We start from the raw sequence: 21719 nt of genomic DNA on the forward strand, positions 1-21719 counted from the left end.
GATTTTCTCTCCTTCTTTATTTTGGCCCTAATTTTCTGCAATACCTGCAGAACCCCCGAAGCCTGAAGGGAACTGAGGATTTAGATTAATGAATGCCTGCACAACCATTTGGATGACCTTTTGTGTTTGTTGATGGACTCAATGTTTTAGCCTTGGGAAACACTTCTTTGCCTTTATAGCGGTGTTATATCACTGGAAATACTGATTTATTGTTACAAGGGGGTCCTGCCTTGGAAATCATCCTTATTTTGATGGCAAAGAACACAATTGGAAGATGGGTTTTCACCTCTCCTTCTCTCTGTGTGCTGTGAATAATTGTAGTTCTGCTGCAGTCCTTGGAGTTAGGCTGAGTTGTTCCAGCTGAAGTGGTCATGGGATGGCTTTATCTTATTAACTGGATTCAATGGAGGTTTCACTCCTTCCTCCTGCAAACCTAGTCTAATCTCACAACCACCTCAGAAGTGCTGAGTGAGTGTTCTTGTCACCTTTGCTCCCTTGCAGCTCCCCCATCCATCAGTGGGGCTGATGGGGACCTGCCTGAGGAGGTGACTGTGCTGGTGAGCAAGGAGGCAGCCATGGACTGCATTCCCAGTGGGAGCCCTTCCCCAAGGATCACCTGGCAGAAGGATGGCCAGCTCCTGGCAGAGGATGACAAACACACATTTCTGTCCAGTGGAAGGAGGTTACAGGTAGCATAACCCTTTTCATAGTGGAAAAGCTCTGTTTTGGCAACAAAAACTGGTTGGGCTGAGCAGGAAGTATTTTCTTTCTCCCACAAGGTGCTGCAAACATAAGGAGTTTTTGTCCGTTGTTCCTGTCCCTCACCTGCTGCTTCTCACTCTTGTGCAGTTCCTCAGATCCAACCATTTGTGGGATTATGCTATGAACACATCAATTGAAATCACATGCTTTTAAATATTACTGAATTTTTTGAGAAAATAGTGAAAATAGCATATTCTGAACACTTTCCCTTCCCATTGATGAATGAAATTGAATAAAACTATAAAAGCAGAGAGCTGGGCTTAATCCTCTCCACTTGTTTCTTTGGCAGGGAGTTGTCTATATATTAGCTTCAAAGCCATATTTTGTCTTTTTTTTTTTGCCTTAGATTTTGAATTCCCAGATAACAGATACTGGCAGGTATGTCTGCATTGCAGAAAACATAGCTGGAAGTGCCAAGAAGTATTTTAACCTCAATGTTCACGGTAAGTACTGCTATCCATAACTTCTATCTTCTCTGCTGGTTCAGCTTGGGTGTGTTACTTTTAGCAGTGTGCTCAGACCCCCTCACCTTCATTCATGTGAGTCCTACTGGGTGTGATGGAGATTCTGACAGTATCAGTTTAAAGTACCTTTACAACATATGGCTCTTGATACCACGTGGCTTTGGTTCCTCATAGGTGTTCCAGAAAGGTGGGAATTGTAATTGAGGGAGCTTTGTGTGATGGCTGTGTTCACCCAGTTTGGGTTGCTGAGCCCTGGAGTCATGAATTATAAGTAGGTTGGATTATAGCCTGTTTTGATGTATTCAGAAAATGAATTTATTAAAAAAAAATAATGATAGAAAGCATTGCACAAAGGTACACAGGTTGTAAAAGCTTGGTTTTTAGAAATGTGCCCTTTGAGGTTCCTTTCTGTTCTCTATTTTTGGTTTTCTTGTGGAGTTGCAATAGGGTTAAAATAAATGTTGGCTTTAAGCATCAGAAGTCTAAGACAAATACAACCAAGACATTTTCATGAATCAGTCTCCACTACCTTCCCTTCCCTTTCCTGATAATTTCATAAAATTAAGACATCTCTAACATTTCAGAGAAAACCCAAACTTCCCCTTCTATTTCTGCCCACTTGCAGCTTTCCCTCCTGAAAAGAAGTATCATTCCCACTAATTCTTCTGTACCATTCCATGTTTCAACCTGACAAGGAATACTGGCAGCTACATTTTTTTCTGCTTTATCTCACAGAAAACAAGGGCTGTCCTTTCTCCCACCTAAAGACAGTACAGCATCCCAGGAATGTAAGGAGTCATCTTATTGCACCCAGAATAATTGCATTTTTTACCTCTGTCACATGTTTAGCAAATTCACCTACTACATGGCACAGATTTGTAGCACTTTTTGCTGCTCAGTAATGCATTTAGCCAAAAATAGTGTTGTTGTGGGAAGAATTTGGCCTGAAGTTGTTCTCTCAGAAGTTATTTTCTGGACAGACAGTGGAGTCTGTCCAGATTTCCTGATGTGTAAGTTTTGCATTTAAATCAAAATATTTCACTTTTCCTGACATTCATGTTTAAATTTAAACTTCTGTCTTAAAAATATTTGGTTTTAGTGACTGTGGCTAAATACTATTCTCTTAAAAGAAATATTTTCATGAAGTCTGAATTCTAACTGAACAGTATTACCAGCTTAGGTCTGTTTTTCTTAATGCAGTTTAATTTGAAAAATTAGAGTGTAGCTGTTCAGGAAAAGACCACACAGGATGAAGCACTAAGGAAAATGCATTATCTGTAAGCAGAAAGATCTGTGTTTTGTCAGTGTCAAAAAAAGCTATTTCCCAGCACTTTTATGTGTTTCTAATAGAACTGCGCTCATAAATTGAAATAAAATACTAAAGATGATCCTCTTTATTGAATTGAAAAATTCACTTCTGGTCTCCAAGGTGAAGATTTAATAAATAAAACTAATAAACTAATAAAAAGAATAAAACTAATATGGCACCTTTTAAAACATAGAAAATAAGCACCCAGATTTAAAATAGAGAAATAGTAGGTAATTTTCATGCTGAGTGCTATATTTGAGCCCATGACTGTGTCTTTATGCACATACACATACATTTGCCCATGCAGACTACCTATTGTACATTTTGGGTGTTTTTTGCTGCAGAAATTGTAATCAACCAAAGACACAATTTAAGCAAGTTTCATTAAAGACAGCTGAGATTTGGCCCTGTACATTAAATTGCCCACTGCCAATACATCTGTGGAAAAGGAACTGTAAAAGTAAATAAATATAAATAACTATCAAATGTCATGAGATCAGAATTGTCCACTTGCTCTTGTAAAGCATTTTATCCTCCTTATCAGGGAAATATTCTTCAGTTATTCCAAACTGAAAAATATGGACTGAATTCCCCATTTACATGAGCTGCTCTTGTTTATGCGGTGCCCTGAGGAGCCATAAAGTTGCCTAAATGACTCGTTTGTGTCACTCAAGTGGCAGCAAACAGCTGGAGCATTTCAGGGGAAGATGGGCCAAAATACTTCAGTGTTTCTGTCTTTAAAGAGGAGGATTCCATCTGTTCTTTGGAATGATTTTTCCACCCAATAAAGCCAAGAACATGTTTTTGCCTTCCTCTTAAGTGTTTTATATATCCCCACTGCAAAAAACATGGCAACTAGAGCTTGGGAGTTATTAAAAGGAAGAGATTTACAGTTCTTTCATTCTAAATCATTCTTGTAGAAAGGTCACATGTCAAATTATTCTTGATTTAAAAATTCTGGGACTTGTAAGCCTAAGGAATGCACCCCCTTGGAGCAATGCTGCGTGCCAGGATTTTCCAGCACTTAGCTCACTGCTAAGCAGCAGGTTTGTCTGGTTGACAGAACCACTCTGAACTGTGTTGGGAGGAATAAGTTTGGGGTCTCTGAAGGTGGAAAATGGACTGTTGCAGAGAGAACAGGAGCAGCAAGGAATCAGAAGGAAGTGATAGTTATAGAATTTATCCTGGCAATGGGAATTTGCTCTGTTCTGCCTCACACAGCAGATGTCCATGAGCAGTGTTAGAAAATTGGCAATGCATTGTCAGGATCTCATGTAGGTTCACTAGCCCTCCCAAGCTTCCAGCACAGAAGGACTGCAAATGAAATAATTGACATTGTTGTGAAGTGCAGGAACAGGAATGCCCATTAGATTGTTCCAGTCTCATTTCCAAATGCATCCAAAAAGCAGTGGATCCATTCATAGAATGTGAAAGACCCTTGCAACCTGACCCTTAGGCAGAATGCAGCAGTTCAGCTTTAATATAGTAAATCATGATCTTGTGGGAAATCCTTTGCTGATGTAGTGATAGATGCTATTAATGTATTTCTCTCTCCACAGTTCCTCCAAGTGTTGTTGGGACTAACCCTGAGAATCTGACCGTGGTGGTGAATAATTTCATCTCTCTGAGTTGTGATGTCACGGGCTTTCCACCTCCTGAACTCAGCTGGCTCAAGAATGGAAAGCCTATCAGTTCCAATTCCAACACTTTTATTGTGCCTGGTGAGGAATCTCAGCTATCTCAGCTACTCTGCACCCTTCAGGCTCAGCTTGTGTCTGGTTTGTCATGGCAGGGCCCATGGCCACTCTTCATGGGGCACAGTGCCTGTGCTCTGCCTGTTGCACCTGCAGTTCTAAACCAGCCTTTGGGATTCACACAATCACCACAGAGCAAACCTCCAGCCTTTTCTCCTCGCTCCAGGTGCTCGGACGCTGCAGATTCCCCGAGCCAAGCTGTCCGATGGTGGAGAATACACTTGTACTGCCAGGAACCAAGCTGGGGAAAATGAGAAGAAGAGCTTCCTAACTGTCCTTGGTCTGTGTTTTATTATTTTCTGAAATGCTATCTCTTGCTTGGGAAGTGTGGAGAGGTTTATCTGCTTTATGGGGTTGTTTCAACACAAGGCAGAACTGAGTGTGGGCTCCTCCCGCAGTGCCCCCGAGCATCAAGGCCCGGGGGGGAGCGTCGGTGACAGCGCTGAACGTGCGAGTGGGCACCGCGGTGACCCTGGACTGCGAGTCCAACGCCATCCCAGCCCCTGTCGTCACCTGGTACAAGAACGGCCGCCTCATTCCCGACTCTGCTGCCGTGGAGGTCCTGGCAGATGGGCAGACCCTGCGGATTAAGGCTGCAGAGGTGGGCCAGGCTGGGGGGAGGCTGCATGTGCCACTGCTCTACCACTGCCAAGCCATTATTTCAGTCTTTAGTGGTGTATTTTATTTGCTGTACATGCACATAGGAGATGTCTTTCCTGGAGGCTTTTCATCCTGTCAGAAGCACTTTGAGTTGGCAGAGGCACAGGTTGTTAATGTCTCTAAACTGTAGCATTAAAATAACAATCCATAATGATTTCTTTTAAAACTTGTTTTTATTTCAGGTTTCTGACACAGGACAGTATGTGTGCAAAGCCATAAATATTGCAGGACGAGATGATAAAAATTTCCACCTCAATGTTTATGGTAAGCACCCTTTGCATCATCTACAATAATAACGTAAACTTAGCAGATTAGGCACTTCAAAATCAGTTTAGAAAACATTCTTACTGCTTCCATTCCATTCACAGTGCCTCCAAGTATAGAAGGCCCTGAGCAAGAACTGGTCAGTGAATCCATCGGTAATCCTGTCACCTTTGTGTGTGATGCTACTGGAATTCCTCCACCTACATTAGTGTGGCTTAAGAATGGAAAACCAATAGGTAACACTGTCTCACGCTTTTCACTCCTCTTCTTCCCTTCTTTGAGGCATCACTTTAGTGTTTGCTGTCTGGTTTGTGTTTCTTCTTTATTTGTCTCTAGACAGAGTTTTACAAGAACTGATTGGAATCTTTGTTTTGAAACTTTGATAGAACAATTTCTCCCAAAAGAGATGTTTGCACCCCGTTGCTGGTTTGGAATGACGACTTGTTTATGTATTTCAGAAAACTTGGATTCTCTTGAAGTTCATATTTTATCTGGTGGAAGCAAGCTTCAGATAGCTCGCTCTCAGCTCCTGGACAGTGGCACCTACATGTGTATTGCCTCCAATCCAGAAGGGAAAGCTCACAAAACCTATGTGCTCTCCATCCAAGGTAAGGAATGGGAGAGGATTCAGGGAGCAGAACTGGTTGAACATTGGGTAAATGTGACACTGTCTGTGCTGGGGACACTGAGATCACATAACTGCATAGAAGAGTGGAGAATTTGGACTGTTACTTCTGTAACCAGAGGGGAGAGTGGTTGGAGAATTCAATACTTCTAGTCCAAAATTTGCATGGAAACGAATATCCTTAAGCCCTGACTGTGGAGCTTGAACAGAGTTGTGCAGCTTGTGTGTGTCTGCTGCTGGTCACATCCTTCCTCCTGCTGAGCACTGGAGCTGCCTTGGTTGGTTGTGGAGCAGCACACTGAGATGGATTCAGGAGCAGTGGTACCTGTTGTGCCTTGGCAGGAATTAGCAAAGACCTACTGCCAGAATTTCCTTAGGAATACTTTCCCTACCCCCCACCTCAAATGACAAACCCATATTTGTTATGGAATTCTCTCCTGCCTCGATGCGAATCACCCTTAGTCTGTGATTGTTGTGTTTTCCTCTGTTTCTAATGACTCATCCCCACTAATTGCACTGGTGTACCCCTGCCTGCCAGTTTTCCCCCAAGTTTAGGAATGGAATGTCAAGCTGGTTGTTTGATCAAATGTGTCTAAAATAGCTTGAAATGCTCAGGACTTATTAGTGGGACTGACAGTCTTGACTTCATGGATAGCAGGACTTTCACCCTTGTTCCGTGGGAATGCAGGCTGGAAGTGGCTTTGATTAGGATGGAATTAGTGTGGCTGTTCACAGGGCTATGATGGTGTTTGTCACAGAATCCCAGACTGCTTTGGGGTGGAAGGGATCTTAAAGCCCATTCAGTGCCACTCCCTGCCATGAGCAGACACACCTTCCACTATCAAAGCCCCATCCAACCTGGCCTTGGACAATTCCAGGGTTCCAGGGGGCAGCTGATGAGAACCTGCCCCAGCTGCTGCACTAATTCTGGTGCTCATGAGCTACTGCAGTGGCTGTTTCTAGTTCAGCTTACATTTCTTGCTGCTTAATGTCATCCTTCCATGGTGCATTTCCAGTTCCTCCCAGCATTGCTGGCTCTGAGATGCCGAGCGAGGTCAGTGTCCTCTTGGGAGAGAGTGTCCAGCTGCTCTGCAATGCCACTGGAGTGCCCACCCCGGATGTGCAGTGGCTGAAGGATGGAAAAGTAGTTGCCAGCGATGATTTACAAAGGCTAAGGCAAGAAAAATAAGCAGACACTGCATTCTCTTCTATAATTTTAAGGGCCCTAAGGAGGGAATGTGAGGAAAGCCTGAACTGGAGCTTAGCCAGGTTAAGAACATCATCTCCCTCCTTAGCTTCTATAAATCAAGTATAATTTTTTAGTCCTTTGATTTTTCTAAAATTTAATTTCCTTAACAGAGATAGTATATGATATTTATATCTTTCTCAGTTAATAAATTCCATAAAAGTTCATCAGCTTCATGGAAGTTTATTAAGGTAATTTAGTTATTTGGAGGGGAAAGATCTGAGGCATGGAAACACTTTACTTAATGCTTTTCATTATGGGTCCTTCAAAAGCCTGGCTGGAGTTGAATCTTTAAACCAAGTTAAACAGAACATCTCTAGGAAAAGCTTCTTAGCCTATCTTGAACAAAAATATTTTGCAAAACACAATGCTTCTCTCATCAAGCTCCCAGGAGGATAGAGATAGTTACTGAAATGTCCAGACCAGACTGTTTATTTGCTAGGTCAGAGAAGCACTAAACAAACTCACTGTGCTTTATGATGGTCCTTGTAGAGTGATTCCAGATGGCAGCACATTAAACATCTCCAGAGCTCTCACCTCAGACACAGGAAAATACACTTGTGTGGCTACTAACCCTGCAGGAGAGGAGGACAGGATTTTCAACCTGAATGTATATGGTGAGTTCTACCAGATGTGAAATCCAAGTCTGCTCCATAATCCCATCCTTGGGAGTGCTCCCAAGGGAGAGCCCAGAGAGGAATGCCTGTCTACAGTGGAATCCTGCATGCACATGTTTCCAATTGCCTGTGCTGTAGATATTACACAGGATGCTCTGTCAATGACAAAAGGGTTGAAATTGTTGGTAAATGTGGTTTGGAATAAACAGGAATTAATTATTTAGTGGATTTCATAATAGAGGGATTCTGCTTGTGGTGATTTTTTATTTCTTGTGGGGGAGATTATATTGAGGCTGATTTCCTGTGACCCTGTGACCCTGCTGTTTTGTTGTATTATCTTCCCTAATTCCAGTCAAAGCACATCAGCTATAAGCAGAGTGGTATGAAGGCAACTGATAGTTAAAGGTCCCCAGAGTTTAAAATGAGGGAGTGTTGGAGGAAATTGCACAGTTTGACATCCAGTGGCTAGTGAGTGTAATCCTTTAGCAGCATAGAGATTGGATATTTTAAGTTGTGGAAAATATGGTCATTAAGTAAAGTGAGGAGAGGAGAGTTCTGAGGCAGGGTTTCACTGCAGGGTAGGTGTCTGTCCCACTTACACAGAGTCAGTGGGAACACAGGCATGAGCAGAGCAGTAAGAAAGGACCTTTGGTATCATAAAAAAAGTCCTGAATGACCACAGCACATCTTTTTGGAACAGAATGGCTCTGCAGGGAGTTTGTGCTCTGTTTGTATTGGCTGAAGTTCAAGCAATAACCAACTTAAAGGTCTAATTGGTGTCACTGTCGCAGTGAGTGATGGGATCCTAACTGAGCCAGTGCCTGGAGCTGCACCTGGCTGGGCTTCTTTATGTAGTGAACCCCCCAAGGCCATGGTTTCCAAACTAACCTGTAACCCCAAAGAGCCCCAAAGCAGCAGTTTGTGTCATCATGCAGAATACTTACCTAGACATTTTGAACTTTCTCCAGTTAAGAATGAAGTCAGCAGATGCATCCAGACATTAATAAACTAACTTTCCTCCTCTGTGATTTCACTGTATTTAAGATTTATTGAAGGCCATGAGTTTGAGTGTTCCTTTCTGGCCCTGGGTTCAGCCCTTCCTGCACTGTCCTTCTCTCCCCAGGAACTTCAGGCCCTAAGCTCTATCTTGTTTGCTGCAGGCTGGTAAATCAAAGAGAAGTCTACTGTCATTGTACAGTGCCTCTGATTTGAAATATATAAATGGATGATTTTTAGCACTCAGTATTATTGTCTGAGGATTTATTCTACCAAAAATGGGATCCTCTTGTTGAATTGCCAGTGGGGCATTAGGGGCAGGATTTTCTGTGGAGTGGAATAGTTTCAAGAGCCTGTTTTAATACATTCCTTTCCATCATCTACAAAATGTAGTTCCTCCAACAATAGCCAATAGTAAAGATGAAGCAGAGGAACTCACTGCCCTTTTGGACACCTCCCTAAATATTGAATGTGCTGCTGCTGGGACCCCCCCACCACAGCTCCACTGGCTGAAGAATGGTCTTCCTCTGTCTGTCTCCTCCCAGATCAAGCTCCTCTCAGCTGGACAGATCCTCAGGTTGGTTTTATTTTCTTTTAACTAGCTGACTTTCTGGGTTTTTTTGTGATATCAGCATAATTCTGCTGTATTTTTGGAAGCAAGAGTAAAATTTGATCCAAACCACGCCATAACAAAGGTAATATGTTCCATATATTCCATTTACAGCTTGCTTTAATTGCTTTTTCCTTAGACTTAGCCGAGTGCAGATATCTGATGCTGGAGTGTACACTTGTGTAGCATCTAACAGGGCTGGAGTGCACAACAAACATTACAACCTGCAAATTCTGGGTGAGTGTCTCTGAAATGTTTTATGTAAAGAATCTTACTGCTTGATTTCTTAAATCTGCTCTTGAGTTTTCTTTCTCACCAACACCTTATTGCAGACAGCGACAAGTACATCTTAGAGATGATCACTGGGGAAATACTAGCTTTTCGAAGTTTTAACCCTAGAAAAGTCTTTACTTGAATTGTCACCCATAACCATAAATCACGGAGTGGTTTTGGTTGGAAGGGACCTTAAAGCTCATCTAATTCCAACTCCCAGAATGTGTCACAGATTTTTTTAGAAATAATAACATTTAATTTGTAAGCAAAGTTTAGCACAACTGTGTAAGTGGGGAAGTGCAGAAAGGCAGCTGTTCCAGCTGTTCTGTGCCCAGAATACCCCTGTACTGTGTGTGACAGAGCTCTGTCCCTGTGTCCCTGTGTTGTGACAGAGCTCTGTCCCTGTGTCCCTGTGTTGTGACAGAGCTCTGTCCCTGTGTCCCTGTGTTGTGTGTGACAGAGCTCTGTCTCCATGTCCCTGTCCCGTGTGTGACTGAGCTCTGTCTCCGTGTCCCTGTCCCATGTGTGACTGAGCTCTGTCCCTGTCCCGTGTGTGACTGAGCTTTGTCCCCGTGTCCCTGTCCCGTGTGTGACTGAGCTCTGTCCCCGTGTCCCTGTCCCGTGTGTGACTGAGCTCTGTCCCCGTGTCCCTGTCCCGTGTGTGACTGAGCTCTGTCCCTGTGTCCCTGTCCCGTGTGTGACTGAGCTCTGTCCCCGTGTCCCTGTCCCGTGTGTGACTGAGCTCTGTCCCTGTGTCCCAGTCCCGTGTGTGACTGAGCTCTGTCCCTGTGTCCCTGTCCCATGTGTGACTGAGCTCTGTCCCTGTGTCCCTGTCCCATGTGTGACTGAGCTCTGTCCCCGTGTCCCTGTCCCGTGTGTGACTGAGCTCTGTCCCCGCAGTGCCGCCCAGCCTGGACAATGCGGGGGGCACGGAGGAGGTGCTGGTGCTGCGGGGTGATGCCGCCACCCTGGGCTGTGTGAGCGATGGCTCCCCTGTCCCCAAGGTGTCGTGGCTCAAGGACGGCCTGGCCCTGCCCCTGGGGGCCCAGCTGAGCTCCAGCAGGCGCGGGATGGTGCTGCAGGTGCCGAGGGCAGCGCCCGCCGACGCGGGCACGTACACCTGCGTGGCCTCCAACGCCGCTGGGCAGAGCAGCAAGCACTTCGTGCTGAGGGTGCTGGGTGAGTGTTCACCTGCCAGCATGACACACACAACTCCTCCAGGGATAAGGAGTGTTCCCATAGGCTCACAGAATGCCAGAGTGGTTTGGGTTGGGAGGGACCTTAAAGCCCATCCAGTTTCGTCCTCTGCCATGAGCATGGCTATCTTCCACTATCCTAGGTTGCTCCAAGCCCTGTCCAACCTGGTCATTTCAATAATGATAAATGAGAGGAATAAGGAAATGAAAGATACCTAAAGATGTGTGAATTTGCAATACAGTGTGTATTTCCCAAGTACTGAAATGTGCTATAATTAATGTAATTATATGCTGTAAATTAGTAACTTTGCTTAGTGGAAATTCAGCTTGACAGGAAGATGCACAGCTGAAAGCACAACAGTTAAAAGGCTGATAAATATGATTACTGAAATTATACGTTTTATCTGTGTTTTTTAAAACATTTTCTAACTAATAATTCTAAATCACAATATCAGCAAATTAATAGGCAGAGTTAGATAGAAATTACCTGAGTTCCTCATTGAGTTAATGATACAGTCAGAAATAATTTAATGTAGACTAATTCTACAGACTCTACCCACAAGATCATGTTTTCAGTCAGTTTTTACAGGTGTTTTGAGTCCATAAAGAACTGGAATGTTTTTCCTTCCTCAGAGCCACCTCATATCAATGGTTCAGATGAACCAGAAGAGCTCTCTGTCATTGTTAACAACCCACTTGAGCTCCTCTGCATCTCCTCTGGCATCCCAGTGCCCAAAATCTCATGGATGAAGGATGGGCGTCCATTGCTGCCAACTGACAATATTCACATGCTAAGAGAAGCTCTCAGAATAACCAGTGCTCAGGTAGAGTGTTAGTTTCAAAATAGGCTCAGTTCTGGAATCCCTAAAATGGTTCCTGCCTTAGGAAGGAACCTAAGGTGTTTTAAAAACCCCTAAAATTCACTCACCTGCATCTGTGGTTAGAGAAAGGTCCAGGTGAAACAACCTTTAAAAACCTGCATCAGTAAACTAAGGCTGGGTCCAGCTGTGGGTGCCCAGGTGAAGTTCCCCAGACAGAAATGAGATAGGGCTCAGGGTTGATTGCTGCTTGTTTTGTTTGTAAAAGAAACACTTCTGGGCTATATAATGAGTTTATAGAAAGGAGAAACCATAATGATGTTAATGACTGTGTGCACAAAAGCTTTTCCTCAGTACCCAAACCTGAGCCTTCCTTAGGTGGATCCCTATAGCCAGTTCCATCTTTTAGTGCTGGACACATTATCCAGAGAGATTTGATGGAGTCCTGCAACTCCTGAGCCATCTCTGAATAACCCCACCAAAGTGAAATAAAGAAGTATTCAGCAACTTCATTACTTTCTTTCCAGGCATTCTGTGTCTCCTGTGCTTGTGTTCAAGTGCTGTGGGTTGTATGTTGTTACCATGTTTGTATCTCTTGGTCTTGCTGAATTTTTCCCATAATCTGGAGTTTTTGCTGAAATTGTTCCTGTGTTTCCAGGTAGAGGACACAGGAAGATACACATGTTTAGCATCTAGCCCGGCAGGAGATGATGACAAGGAGTATTTAGTACGAGTGCATGGTAAGTTTAATCTAGGGAAAAAAATTTTCCTCAAACTTTAAACTGCTAAGGTGCATGTCAGCATCTCATTTAACAAACACATATTCCTAAAGATTAAATATTCTCTGATATTACACCATATGATCATATTAGTGTTTCTCATTAAGGATGGTTATTCTGAATGTAATACACAAAGGAAGTTTCACCTGATTTCTGTTACAATTCCAAGTCTTATTTTGAATATCCAGGAAGCTCACAGATGTCAGTATTTGGTTGGATCAACTTTGTTGTGCTCACTCTATAGAGATGTGAAATATACTGATATATTTTACACAGGTATTGAGAGGAAGAATTAATTAATGATCCCACAGATTTGCATTTATTTTAAACTTGAGATAAACTGGAAATTTTCAATCAGTAGTTTTCCTGACGGTTCATATGTGTGGTGTTGATTTTGCTCTCTGTTTTTTGTCCCAGTCCCCCCCAACATCGCTGGTACCGGAGGGCCCCAGGAGCTGACGGTGCTGCAGAACAGCCAGGCTATTCTGGAGTGCAGGTCGGACGCTGTGCCCCCTCCCACCATCTCCTGGCTGAAGAACGGGGAGCTGCTGCAGGTACTGAGCCTCCAGCCTTTGTCTGGCCCTCTGCTCGCTGCAGTTGTCACAGCAGTGCTCCAGGTCTCTTGCTCCGCTCGCTCGCCCCTCAGCCCGAGTTCGTGCCCGCAGCTCAGAGCAGCTGGGTAGCCCCAGTGCTTCTGCAGCCAGCCCCAGTGAGCCCCCAGAGCCAGCGGGCATGTGAAGTGGCCATCCCGCTGTTACTTGTTCTTTTTTCCTTTAGGGGGATCCCTTGCTCCTCCTGGATCCTCTGAGCAATGCTAGAAGCCTTCGGTAAACTCCTGAATGGCTTCCCAGGAAAGGTAGCTGAGACAAGACTGCACTCTCTGTTTCCTTTGGCTATATTATGCATCCTCCTACTCTAGTAGCATTTAGAAAGGAATACAAATTCTTTAAAAGAAAATGGGTTGCTAATCACCAGGTTTTACCAAGTGCATCTTTCCCACTCAGAATTCCATAGTGCCATTGCAAGGCAGAGTCTGTGCTGCATGAGAGAGGATTGTCAAGATGAGGATGGTTTATATAGAAAGAATTTTTTCCTTCACATCCTTGGGACCACTCACAAAACAGGTCCTTTTTAGCTTAACGTTAAAGTTCAGTTATTACTTGAACTTAATTAAAATTTTTCTCTCAACCTTTGTTCATTAATTAAGAAGAAACAAATACAGATTACGAATTTTTGCCTTTAGCTGTGATCCATCACTAAATCTTCACCCAAGTTTCTGCTTATTTGCTTTCCTCTGACATGTCATTCCTCAGACTCTTTCTCTCTGGTAGATTTTGAAGAATTAAGTATTACTGAAAGAAGGATCTAGTGGGTGAACATGTCTTACAAAGTGCTGCTAGGGACCATGATCTTAATGTAGCCCAGGAACCAGCTGGAAACAAATTTAACAGGACCATTCTACTTCTGGACAGTTAATTCTCTAATTGAGTGGTGGGGTTTTTTAATGAAAACAAGGTTGAACAAGGCTTGGAAATAAAACATATGAATGCTTTTTGCCTTGCCCTTCATTGGAAAGCTTATGTTTGAAAAGCAATGCTTAGGGAACATAAACCATGAAAAGCAGCTACTGTTCAAAATATTCACCAGAAAAGAAAAGTAGAGGAACACTGTGGCAGCCAGAGGTGCTCAGCTGGTAACCTGGGAATTATCTTTGCACTGTTAGTTCTCCTCCTGCCTCATGAACTCGTGTCAGAATGTGGGGGCTGAAGTTTCTTGGGACTTCAAAGCCCATCCAGTGCCACCCTCTGCCATGGGCAGGAACAACTTCCACTAGCCCAGGGTGCTCCAAGCCCCATCCATCCTGGCCTTGGACACTTCCAGGGATCCAGGGGCAGCCACAGCTTCTCTGGGCACCCTGTGCCAGGGCCTGCCCACCCATGAGTTCATATGCCAGAGATCAGGAGAAATCAGTATCTGGTTGCTTTCTCAACCCCAAAGAAATGTAACAGCTGACTAATCCTGAGCAGCTGGAAATGGGTGTCCTTGGGTGTGGGAAGAGAGGTGAGGAGCTCCTTGGCAAGTCATCCTTCTTTCCTGGAAAAGTGTAAGTGCCACAGTGACAAGAGAGGGCTGGAGAAAGGCAGGTTCTCAGCCTGCAGTGTTCAATCAATTTAAATATCACTGGTTTTGTGAGGCAGCCTTGTGGAGGTTGTCATTCCTCTTGCTTTTGTTGTCTTCCACTGGGCAGATTTTGAGGTGAAGCCTGCCGTAGTCCATCTCTGTGTGCTGAGTGATGGAACTATGGCAGCATCACCTTCTCTGCCAGCAGAACTATGGAAAGATCTGGCCTCCAGCAGCTTTGAAGTTGTGGGACTCTTGAAATACACATTGAGAGTTAAGAATAGGAGCCTCCTGGCCTAACCTGGCTTTTTTCAAACACTAAAATACGTGCTGAGTTTGTATTTTTTTTCCAACATGAGTTTTCTGGCTTACTTTGAGTAGAGCCTGAGGATTAAGTTATAGCTTCATCCCCTGTCTTCTGTGATCTGTAGGTTTCTGTGTTTAGAAACCATCACACAGGTTGTTTTCAACACGAAATGCCAGTGATTGCCCAAAATCTGTCAATAACCCACCCTGGTGGTGAATTGTGTCACCTGAGAGCTCCAGTCCTGCACTGCAGGGGTGATGCCTGGTGTGAGAGCAGAGTACCAGGGTGCTAGTGCAGAACCAGAGGAGTTTCATCTCTCTGGGATACCCTTCTCAGACCCTCTAACCAGAAGAGTAGATGGGAATGTCAGCTTTCAGTTCCATCCAGAGGATGAGTAGCACATACTGGAAAAGCTAAGTTGGTTTTTATCCAGTCAAGTCTCTGAGCATTCGTAGCTGATGTTGCTGTCAGCGATTGATGTAGACACAACCCGGGCTGGGTGTCGTAAAGCTCTCACTGGACTGGCTCCTAGCAGGGGCTGTGGAGTCACTGCAGGGCTGGGGAGAGGGGCAGCCTGTGCCCAGAACTGCTGGCTGGTGAACTCCTGGCTGGTAAACTGAGCTGGCTAAGCCTGTGCTGCCTCCCAGCCAAGCCAGACTGTGATGCTGGAAGTGTAGAGAAACTTTGATTCCTTCTGCCTGTAGTGTGCCTAGAAAACAAGATAAATGAAATTAATCATGTGCTATTAGGTGCCCCTTTCCATAAAAACTCCAAAGCCCTTTGGCTCTGTAACAGCTGCCTCCTTCAGGCACAAGCCTCAGTAGTGGTTTCAATGGAGAACCACTAAGCAATGCTAAGTTTTAAAAGCTTTCTTTACCCTCTTTTCTTAAGGGATGTAAAGGCAGCAGTGAGTTCAGTGCCTGGTTTGTCGGTGCCCTTCTCTCCTGGCTTTCAGTGCTGTGCAGTGGAAGGGTGTTCTGTGCAGGAGAGGCCAGCAGTGGAGCTCTAAAGCCTGCCTGTGTCTGTGTGTGCCCGCAGGGAGGCCCCCGGCTGCGGATCCTGTCCAGCGGGAGGTACCTGCAGATCAACAACGCCGAGCTGGGGGACAGCGCCAGATACACCTGTGTGGCCAGGAACGTGGCAGGGGAGACCACCAGGGAATTCCTGCTGGCAGTGCACGGTAACCTCACGGAGCAGCCTTGGGCACCTTGGCTTTGCACGGCGTTTCTGCAGGAGTTCAGGCAGCAGGAGCTGAGCTTTTGTGGTCGCTTTCCAGCCGTGTGTTGGCCACTCAGGCCATGCCCAAACTGTGGGGCTGTGTGCATGGCCTCATGTCCCACTGCTGAGCCCACAGCTGGCCCCCAGACTAGGGGACCTGCTGGGCACTTGCCATGGCTCACTCACCATCCATCCGTGCTTCCTGTGAGCAGAGGCTGCATCCAGCCATCATCCTGACATGGAGTCGGGATACATCCAGAGTGAACACCCATATCCCGGACTGACAAATGCTCTTGAACAAACCCAGAGCAATTCTTTGAAGCATTTGACTGGCACCCTGGGGACAAGGTTTCAGAGCTGGCTTGACAGGTTACCTGACAGCTGTGGCAGCTTTTCTGTGCTTGGAGAGAACAGGCTTGAGGGGCCTTACACTTGATACTTGTCCTGTGCTACCACAGCCCTGAGCTCCATTTTAAACTCTTTTATTTTCTCACCTCTAGTCTGATGGGAAGTTATTCTACTCTCACACTCAGGTGCCAAGATATTTTCCCCCTTTTTCTATTCTGTTTCCAGTCCAGTTGCATGGGCCCTGCCTTACCCTGTGCCCCCAATGACTGGCCTTGCGTGGTCCAGCTAAAGTCCTTTTTTCTCCTTAGTGTGTAATCAGGAAGCCATGATATCCCCACAGCCTTAGCTTGCAGAATTCCATGTGCTGAACTCCTGCTGTTTTAGCTCAGTGGTACCCTTTGCAGTAACTTGCAGAGCTGACCTTTGCAATGCATTTCAGCCAAACTTTATTTTTCCTTCCCTGCTGCACCTTGGCAATTACCGTCACCCAGACTGGTAAGAAACTTGTTCCTGTCTTTGCAGTGAACCCAAACCCCCTGCTGGCACCTCTTTTCATGTGTTCATTTTCAATCATTGCAATGTAGAGTTTCTTCCTTTCTGTCATCAGCAATTCTCCCTTGCAGTGGCTCCCACGATCCGGAGCAGCCCCCAGACTGCCATGGTGCACATCAACACCTCTGCCCTTCTGGAGTGTGCTGCAGAAGGAGTTCCAGCCCCCAGGATCACCTGGAGGAAGGATGGGGCTGTTTTTACTGGAAACAATTCCAGGTATTGCCCAGAATTTTAGCATAAATACTCTTCATTGCTACTTAAGTGTGTATTTATTGCAGAAACTTAATTAGATGTGAAATTGTTCCAGAGAAAAGTAGCAGCACCAAAGGTTTCAACTTTTTGTTAAGAAAAATTCCTTTGGCAACCAAATATAATCATTCTGACATTAGATATTTTGAAGAGTAAATGTGAAATATCTTTAGATTTTTATATATACTCAAGAGTTTTGGGATGAAGCCAAGAAATTTCATGCAGACCAAAAGCTATTCTGTATTTTCTAATACATGAAACATTTTATACATGTTCTAGTACCAACTTCTATTATAGTGAATGGCTTCTGTCTCCTGACTGTTTTAGAAGGAAGTAGTTCGGCATTTTCTAGAACTGAGTAAATGCTAAGGAATTCTGCTATATGGCAGAGAAAAAGTGCAGGCATTAATTAAGATTTTTAAATGAGAAACCATAAAAAAAGGGGGTAGGCTGTTTTCTGTAAATCCAGTATCTTTTATGTGAAATCACCATGTCAGCCAGATTTCATCATTTCTTTGGGAAATAGATATGCTGGGAAAGAATGAAATAAGTGAGAAAACAATTAACGCATGCTTCATTTAGGCCATTGGTTGTGTCCCGAGTCATCTCTTCTCTGCTCTGCCAGGGTGCCCTGTCGATGGGTGGTGGGCAGCAGCATTTGCTCTGTTGCAGGTATTTGGTGTTGGAGGATGGGTCCCTGCACATCCCCTGGGCACAGGCGGCTGACACGGGCAGATACGTGTGCATGGCCACCAACGCCGCGGGCAGCGAGCGCCAGCGCATCGACCTGCACGTCCTCGGTAAAGCCTGCGGCTGCTCAATCACTGGCAGCAGGCTGCTTCTCATAGAGGCAGGCTCAGTTTAGCCCCTTCTTAGTTGCTCTGGTTAAAAAAAAAAGGGGGAGGAATTGTTGGAAAATCCCAGTTTTACAGAGATGGGGCAACTGAGAGGTGTTTTAAGAGTTTTTATTCCATTATCAGTCTCGTTGAAGGATGAGACATAAGAGATGTAAAACTCAATGCCATTCTATCTAAAGCCAACCTATTTCCTGGTTACAATACTTATAAATGTTTTTCAGTCTATTAGCTTTTGCCACACAATGCTGCTAATACTTCTAACACAAATCACCTCTTATTTTACCCCACATGGTCTTGCTACAATGAATCTTTCACAGTTCTAGTTCTCCAAAATATCTGGTCTTTTTGCAAGGCCATCTTTTGAAACTTGTTTCCAGTTCAATCTCTCTCTCTCTCTCTCAGGGATGTCATCTCTATTCCATGGTCTAAGTCAGCACACCCTATCTCAGAGTTTCCATACAAATGCACAAGACTATGTGAAATTTGTCAGGTTTTGAGAACCCTTTACAAATCAATTTCTCACAAGAAATGTGTGTGTGTGTATATGCATACACACACACACATATAATTATTCTAAATAATTAGGCTTTGTTTGTCCTTAGTTCCTCCAACTATTGCTCCTGGGCAGACGAATATCACAGTTACCGTAAATGTGCAAACCACTTTGCCTTGTGAAGCCACTGGAATTCCCAGACCAGCAATTAGCTGGAAAAAGAATGGGCATCTGCTTAGTGTTGATCAGAACCAGAATATGTACAGGTGAGAGGTGTTTTCTTTTTCATTGTGGGTTTCAAGTTTTCAGGGATGATTTTGGCACTAGAAGAATTTGTCTGTGCTTAAACGCTACCTTGTCTAGCCAGCAAATTCAGTGGGCTAATTACCTGAGAAGGAAAGAAGTATTTCAATGGCTTTTACTTTCTTTTTTCTTTGTTCAGACTTCTGTCTTCAGGTTCCTTAGTAATCATTTCTCCCACTGTGGATGATACTGCTGTCTATGAGTGCTCTGTGTCAAATGATGCAGGAGAAGATCAAAGGGCAATTGATCTCACTGTTCAAGGTAGAGGGGATATTGCTATTAAATGTGTGTGCCATCCAGAACTTTTTTGGGGTGTTCTGATGTTGAGATGAGATTTTCATTTCATTCCTCTTTGATACTGATATCCATAAGGGTCTGGTATGTCCTACAATGTATAACAAATGAACATGGGCAAGTAACCTTTGCCCTGCTCTTGATTTTTAGTGCCCCCATCCATAGCAGATGAAGCCACAGAGCTCCTGGTAACAAAGCTTTCTCCAGTCGTGGTTTCCTGCACTGCCTCTGGTGTTCCCATCCCCTCGGTTCATTGGACCAAAAATGGCATCAAGTTGCTTCCCAGAGGAGATGGCTACCGAATTCTCTCTTCAGGTAATGTGCTGCAGAAAATCAGTGCAATCAGACACACCCATAAGTAATGAATTACAGAAATGCAAACAATCCCCCAGAGATCCCCTCTCTGATGGCTTGGAATGAAATGAGAGATGCTGTAAGGGAGCACCTGTGCCTCGAGGATGCTTTGCATGTTGTCTTGCTCTCTCTGCCCCAGGAGCTGTGGAGATCCCCTCTGCCCAGCTGGCCCATGGGGGCAGGTACACCTGCGTGGCCCGGAACGCCGCGGGCTCTGCCCACAGGCACGTCACTCTGCACGTGCAGGGTAAGCTGGAGGCTGATGAGCAAGGCTGTTCTGGCAGCCAGCATGGCTACTTCAGCCTGCTCAGGTTGTAGAGTTTTAGTGTTCCTTTGTATTGTCCTAGCCTTGAACGTTATGCTTTTCCCTTTTTGTTTCATTCCACAGAGCCACCCGTTATCCAGGCCCAGCCGGGGACATTGGATGTCATCGTGAACAATCCTGCTGTGCTGCCCTGTGAGGCCACGGGCACTCCTCAGCCCGTGATCATGTGGCAGAAGGAGGGCATCAACATCATCACCACAGGTATCCTCTCAAAGCCTGGGACCCTGCCTGCTCCTGTGACACAGACACCCATTTTGTTTTCTGAAACTTGGGTTTCTCCTCTCCTCTGGTTCACCAAACCAGAAGTGTCATACTTTGATTATATTTGTTTTAGGGAACAGTTACATGGTCCAGCCGAGTGGCAGTTTGCAGATTGCCAGAGCAGCTGTGGAAGATGCTGGGACTTATATGTGTGTTGCTCAGAATCCAGCTGGCACTGCTCTGGGGAAGATCAAGCTGAAAGTTCAAGGTAAATCACCTTCTAGACTCCTTCTCTTAGTCCAAACACAATTCTGAGCAGTAGAAAAGGACCTAGTGCTTTCCTTTTTGATGTGATGCTGAACAGAGCCAGGAGGTTTATTCCCTTTAGTTCTATGTCTGCTTTAGGGTATGCTTTTAAAATTATTTTCACCAAGAACTAAGGAGTTCCTTCTTACAGAATACATACAGGTGAAAGGCGTTTTCTTACAGCATCTAATTCTTTCAATAATTGTCTTTGCTCCTTTCAGTTCCTCCTGTTATCAGGTCCCACGTGGAGGAATATGTTGTTGCCATTGATCAGTCTGTCACCCTGCAGTGTGAGGCTGAAGGCTACCCTGGCCCACAGATCAGCTGGCATAAGGATGGGCAGCAGATAACAGAGTCCATGCGAAGGAGAATCCTGAGCACGGGAGCTCTGCAGATCCTGTTTGTGCAGCCCGGGGACAGCGGCCGCTACACCTGCACAGCGGCGAATCCCGCGGGATCCAGCACCTCCAGCACAGAGCTCGCCGTGCATGGTAAGGAACTCTTCCTGGGAGGATGGGGGGCACTGCAACGGCTGGTCCAGACTGGCTGAGGTCTCCCCATCCCTGGAAGTGTCCAAGACCAGACTGGGTGGGGCTTGGAACAACCTTGGATAGTCAAAGGTGTCCCTGTGCATATCAGGGAGTTGGAATGAGGTGGCCTCTAAGGTCTCTTCGAGCCCAAACCATCCTGTGATTCCATGATCTGTGGGACAGTAGGGAAATGTGTGTTACCAGTGTGACCCCACAGAGAGTAAGGAACTAGGGATGTACAGGGAGGAGTTCAGGAAAACGGTGCTACTTAATGCAGGGGAGTGTTATTAAGCTGTAATTTCAGCCATTTGCTTGAATTCTGGCACACAGTCATTGATGGAAATGGACAATCCAGAAGGTCCAGACAAGGACTTTCTTCAGTCCAGTGTTGTGCTTGGATAATACCCAGAGGAAATGTTTCTAATGACCTCCCCACAGTTCCACCCAGGATCCGCAGCACGGATACACAGTACACGGTCACGGAGAGCTCCCAGGCTCTTCTGTCCTGTGTGGCTGAGGGGATCCCAGCACCAACAATTAACTGGAGGAAGGACAACATGCTGTTAAGAGACACAGTGGGAAAATACCAGACTGTGCCTGGTGGAGACCTCATTTTGGACAATGTTGTGGTAAGCTCCCTGCATCTAAGCTATTAGTGGACACATTTGGCAGTGATAAGAACCACCTCTGCGTTAGTCATTGTTTTATTTTGATTTCTTCTTCTTAATGTTCCAAAATCATTACAAAACTTTCATTTTCCACTGGGGAGTAAATTCTCTGAAGAACTTGTAGTGGTAAATCCTCAGGAACGGTAAAAGGAAGTGTTAGTTATCCTTCAAATTCAGGGAAGTGGAAGACCTCAGCTGAGCATTTCTGCTGAATGCTTGT

The 21719-nt window shown here is 44.9% G+C and overlaps 1 protein-coding gene across 1 annotated transcript in view; it reads left to right on the plus strand.

The window, feature by feature from the left end:
• Positions 1-21719, plus strand: part of HMCN1 (hemicentin 1) — a 164485-nt gene that overhangs the window by 119365 nt on the left and 23401 nt on the right. The window contains exons 56-82 of the mRNA XM_021525146.2: positions 502-689; positions 1109-1205; positions 4095-4256; positions 4456-4569; positions 4688-4890; positions 5132-5213; positions 5318-5449; positions 5672-5821; positions 6855-7014; positions 7577-7701; positions 9091-9274; positions 9447-9544; positions 10481-10759; positions 11410-11600; positions 12253-12334; positions 12791-12927; positions 15840-15981; positions 16991-17135; positions 17841-17968; positions 18628-18784; positions 18961-19082; positions 19266-19430; positions 19609-19716; positions 19858-19995; positions 20129-20263; positions 20523-20792; positions 21270-21460. Coding sequence (XP_021380821.2) covers positions 502-689; positions 1109-1205; positions 4095-4256; positions 4456-4569; positions 4688-4890; positions 5132-5213; positions 5318-5449; positions 5672-5821; positions 6855-7014; positions 7577-7701; positions 9091-9274; positions 9447-9544; positions 10481-10759; positions 11410-11600; positions 12253-12334; positions 12791-12927; positions 15840-15981; positions 16991-17135; positions 17841-17968; positions 18628-18784; positions 18961-19082; positions 19266-19430; positions 19609-19716; positions 19858-19995; positions 20129-20263; positions 20523-20792; positions 21270-21460 — 4085 coding nt within the window. The remainder of the gene's footprint in view (positions 1-501; positions 690-1108; positions 1206-4094; positions 4257-4455; positions 4570-4687; positions 4891-5131; positions 5214-5317; positions 5450-5671; positions 5822-6854; positions 7015-7576; positions 7702-9090; positions 9275-9446; positions 9545-10480; positions 10760-11409; positions 11601-12252; positions 12335-12790; positions 12928-15839; positions 15982-16990; positions 17136-17840; positions 17969-18627; positions 18785-18960; positions 19083-19265; positions 19431-19608; positions 19717-19857; positions 19996-20128; positions 20264-20522; positions 20793-21269; positions 21461-21719) is intronic.

This window comes from Lonchura striata, chromosome 9, assembly GCF_046129695.1.
Source record: "Lonchura striata isolate bLonStr1 chromosome 9, bLonStr1.mat, whole genome shotgun sequence".
NCBI classification, from domain to species: domain Eukaryota; kingdom Metazoa; phylum Chordata; class Aves; order Passeriformes; family Estrildidae; genus Lonchura; species Lonchura striata.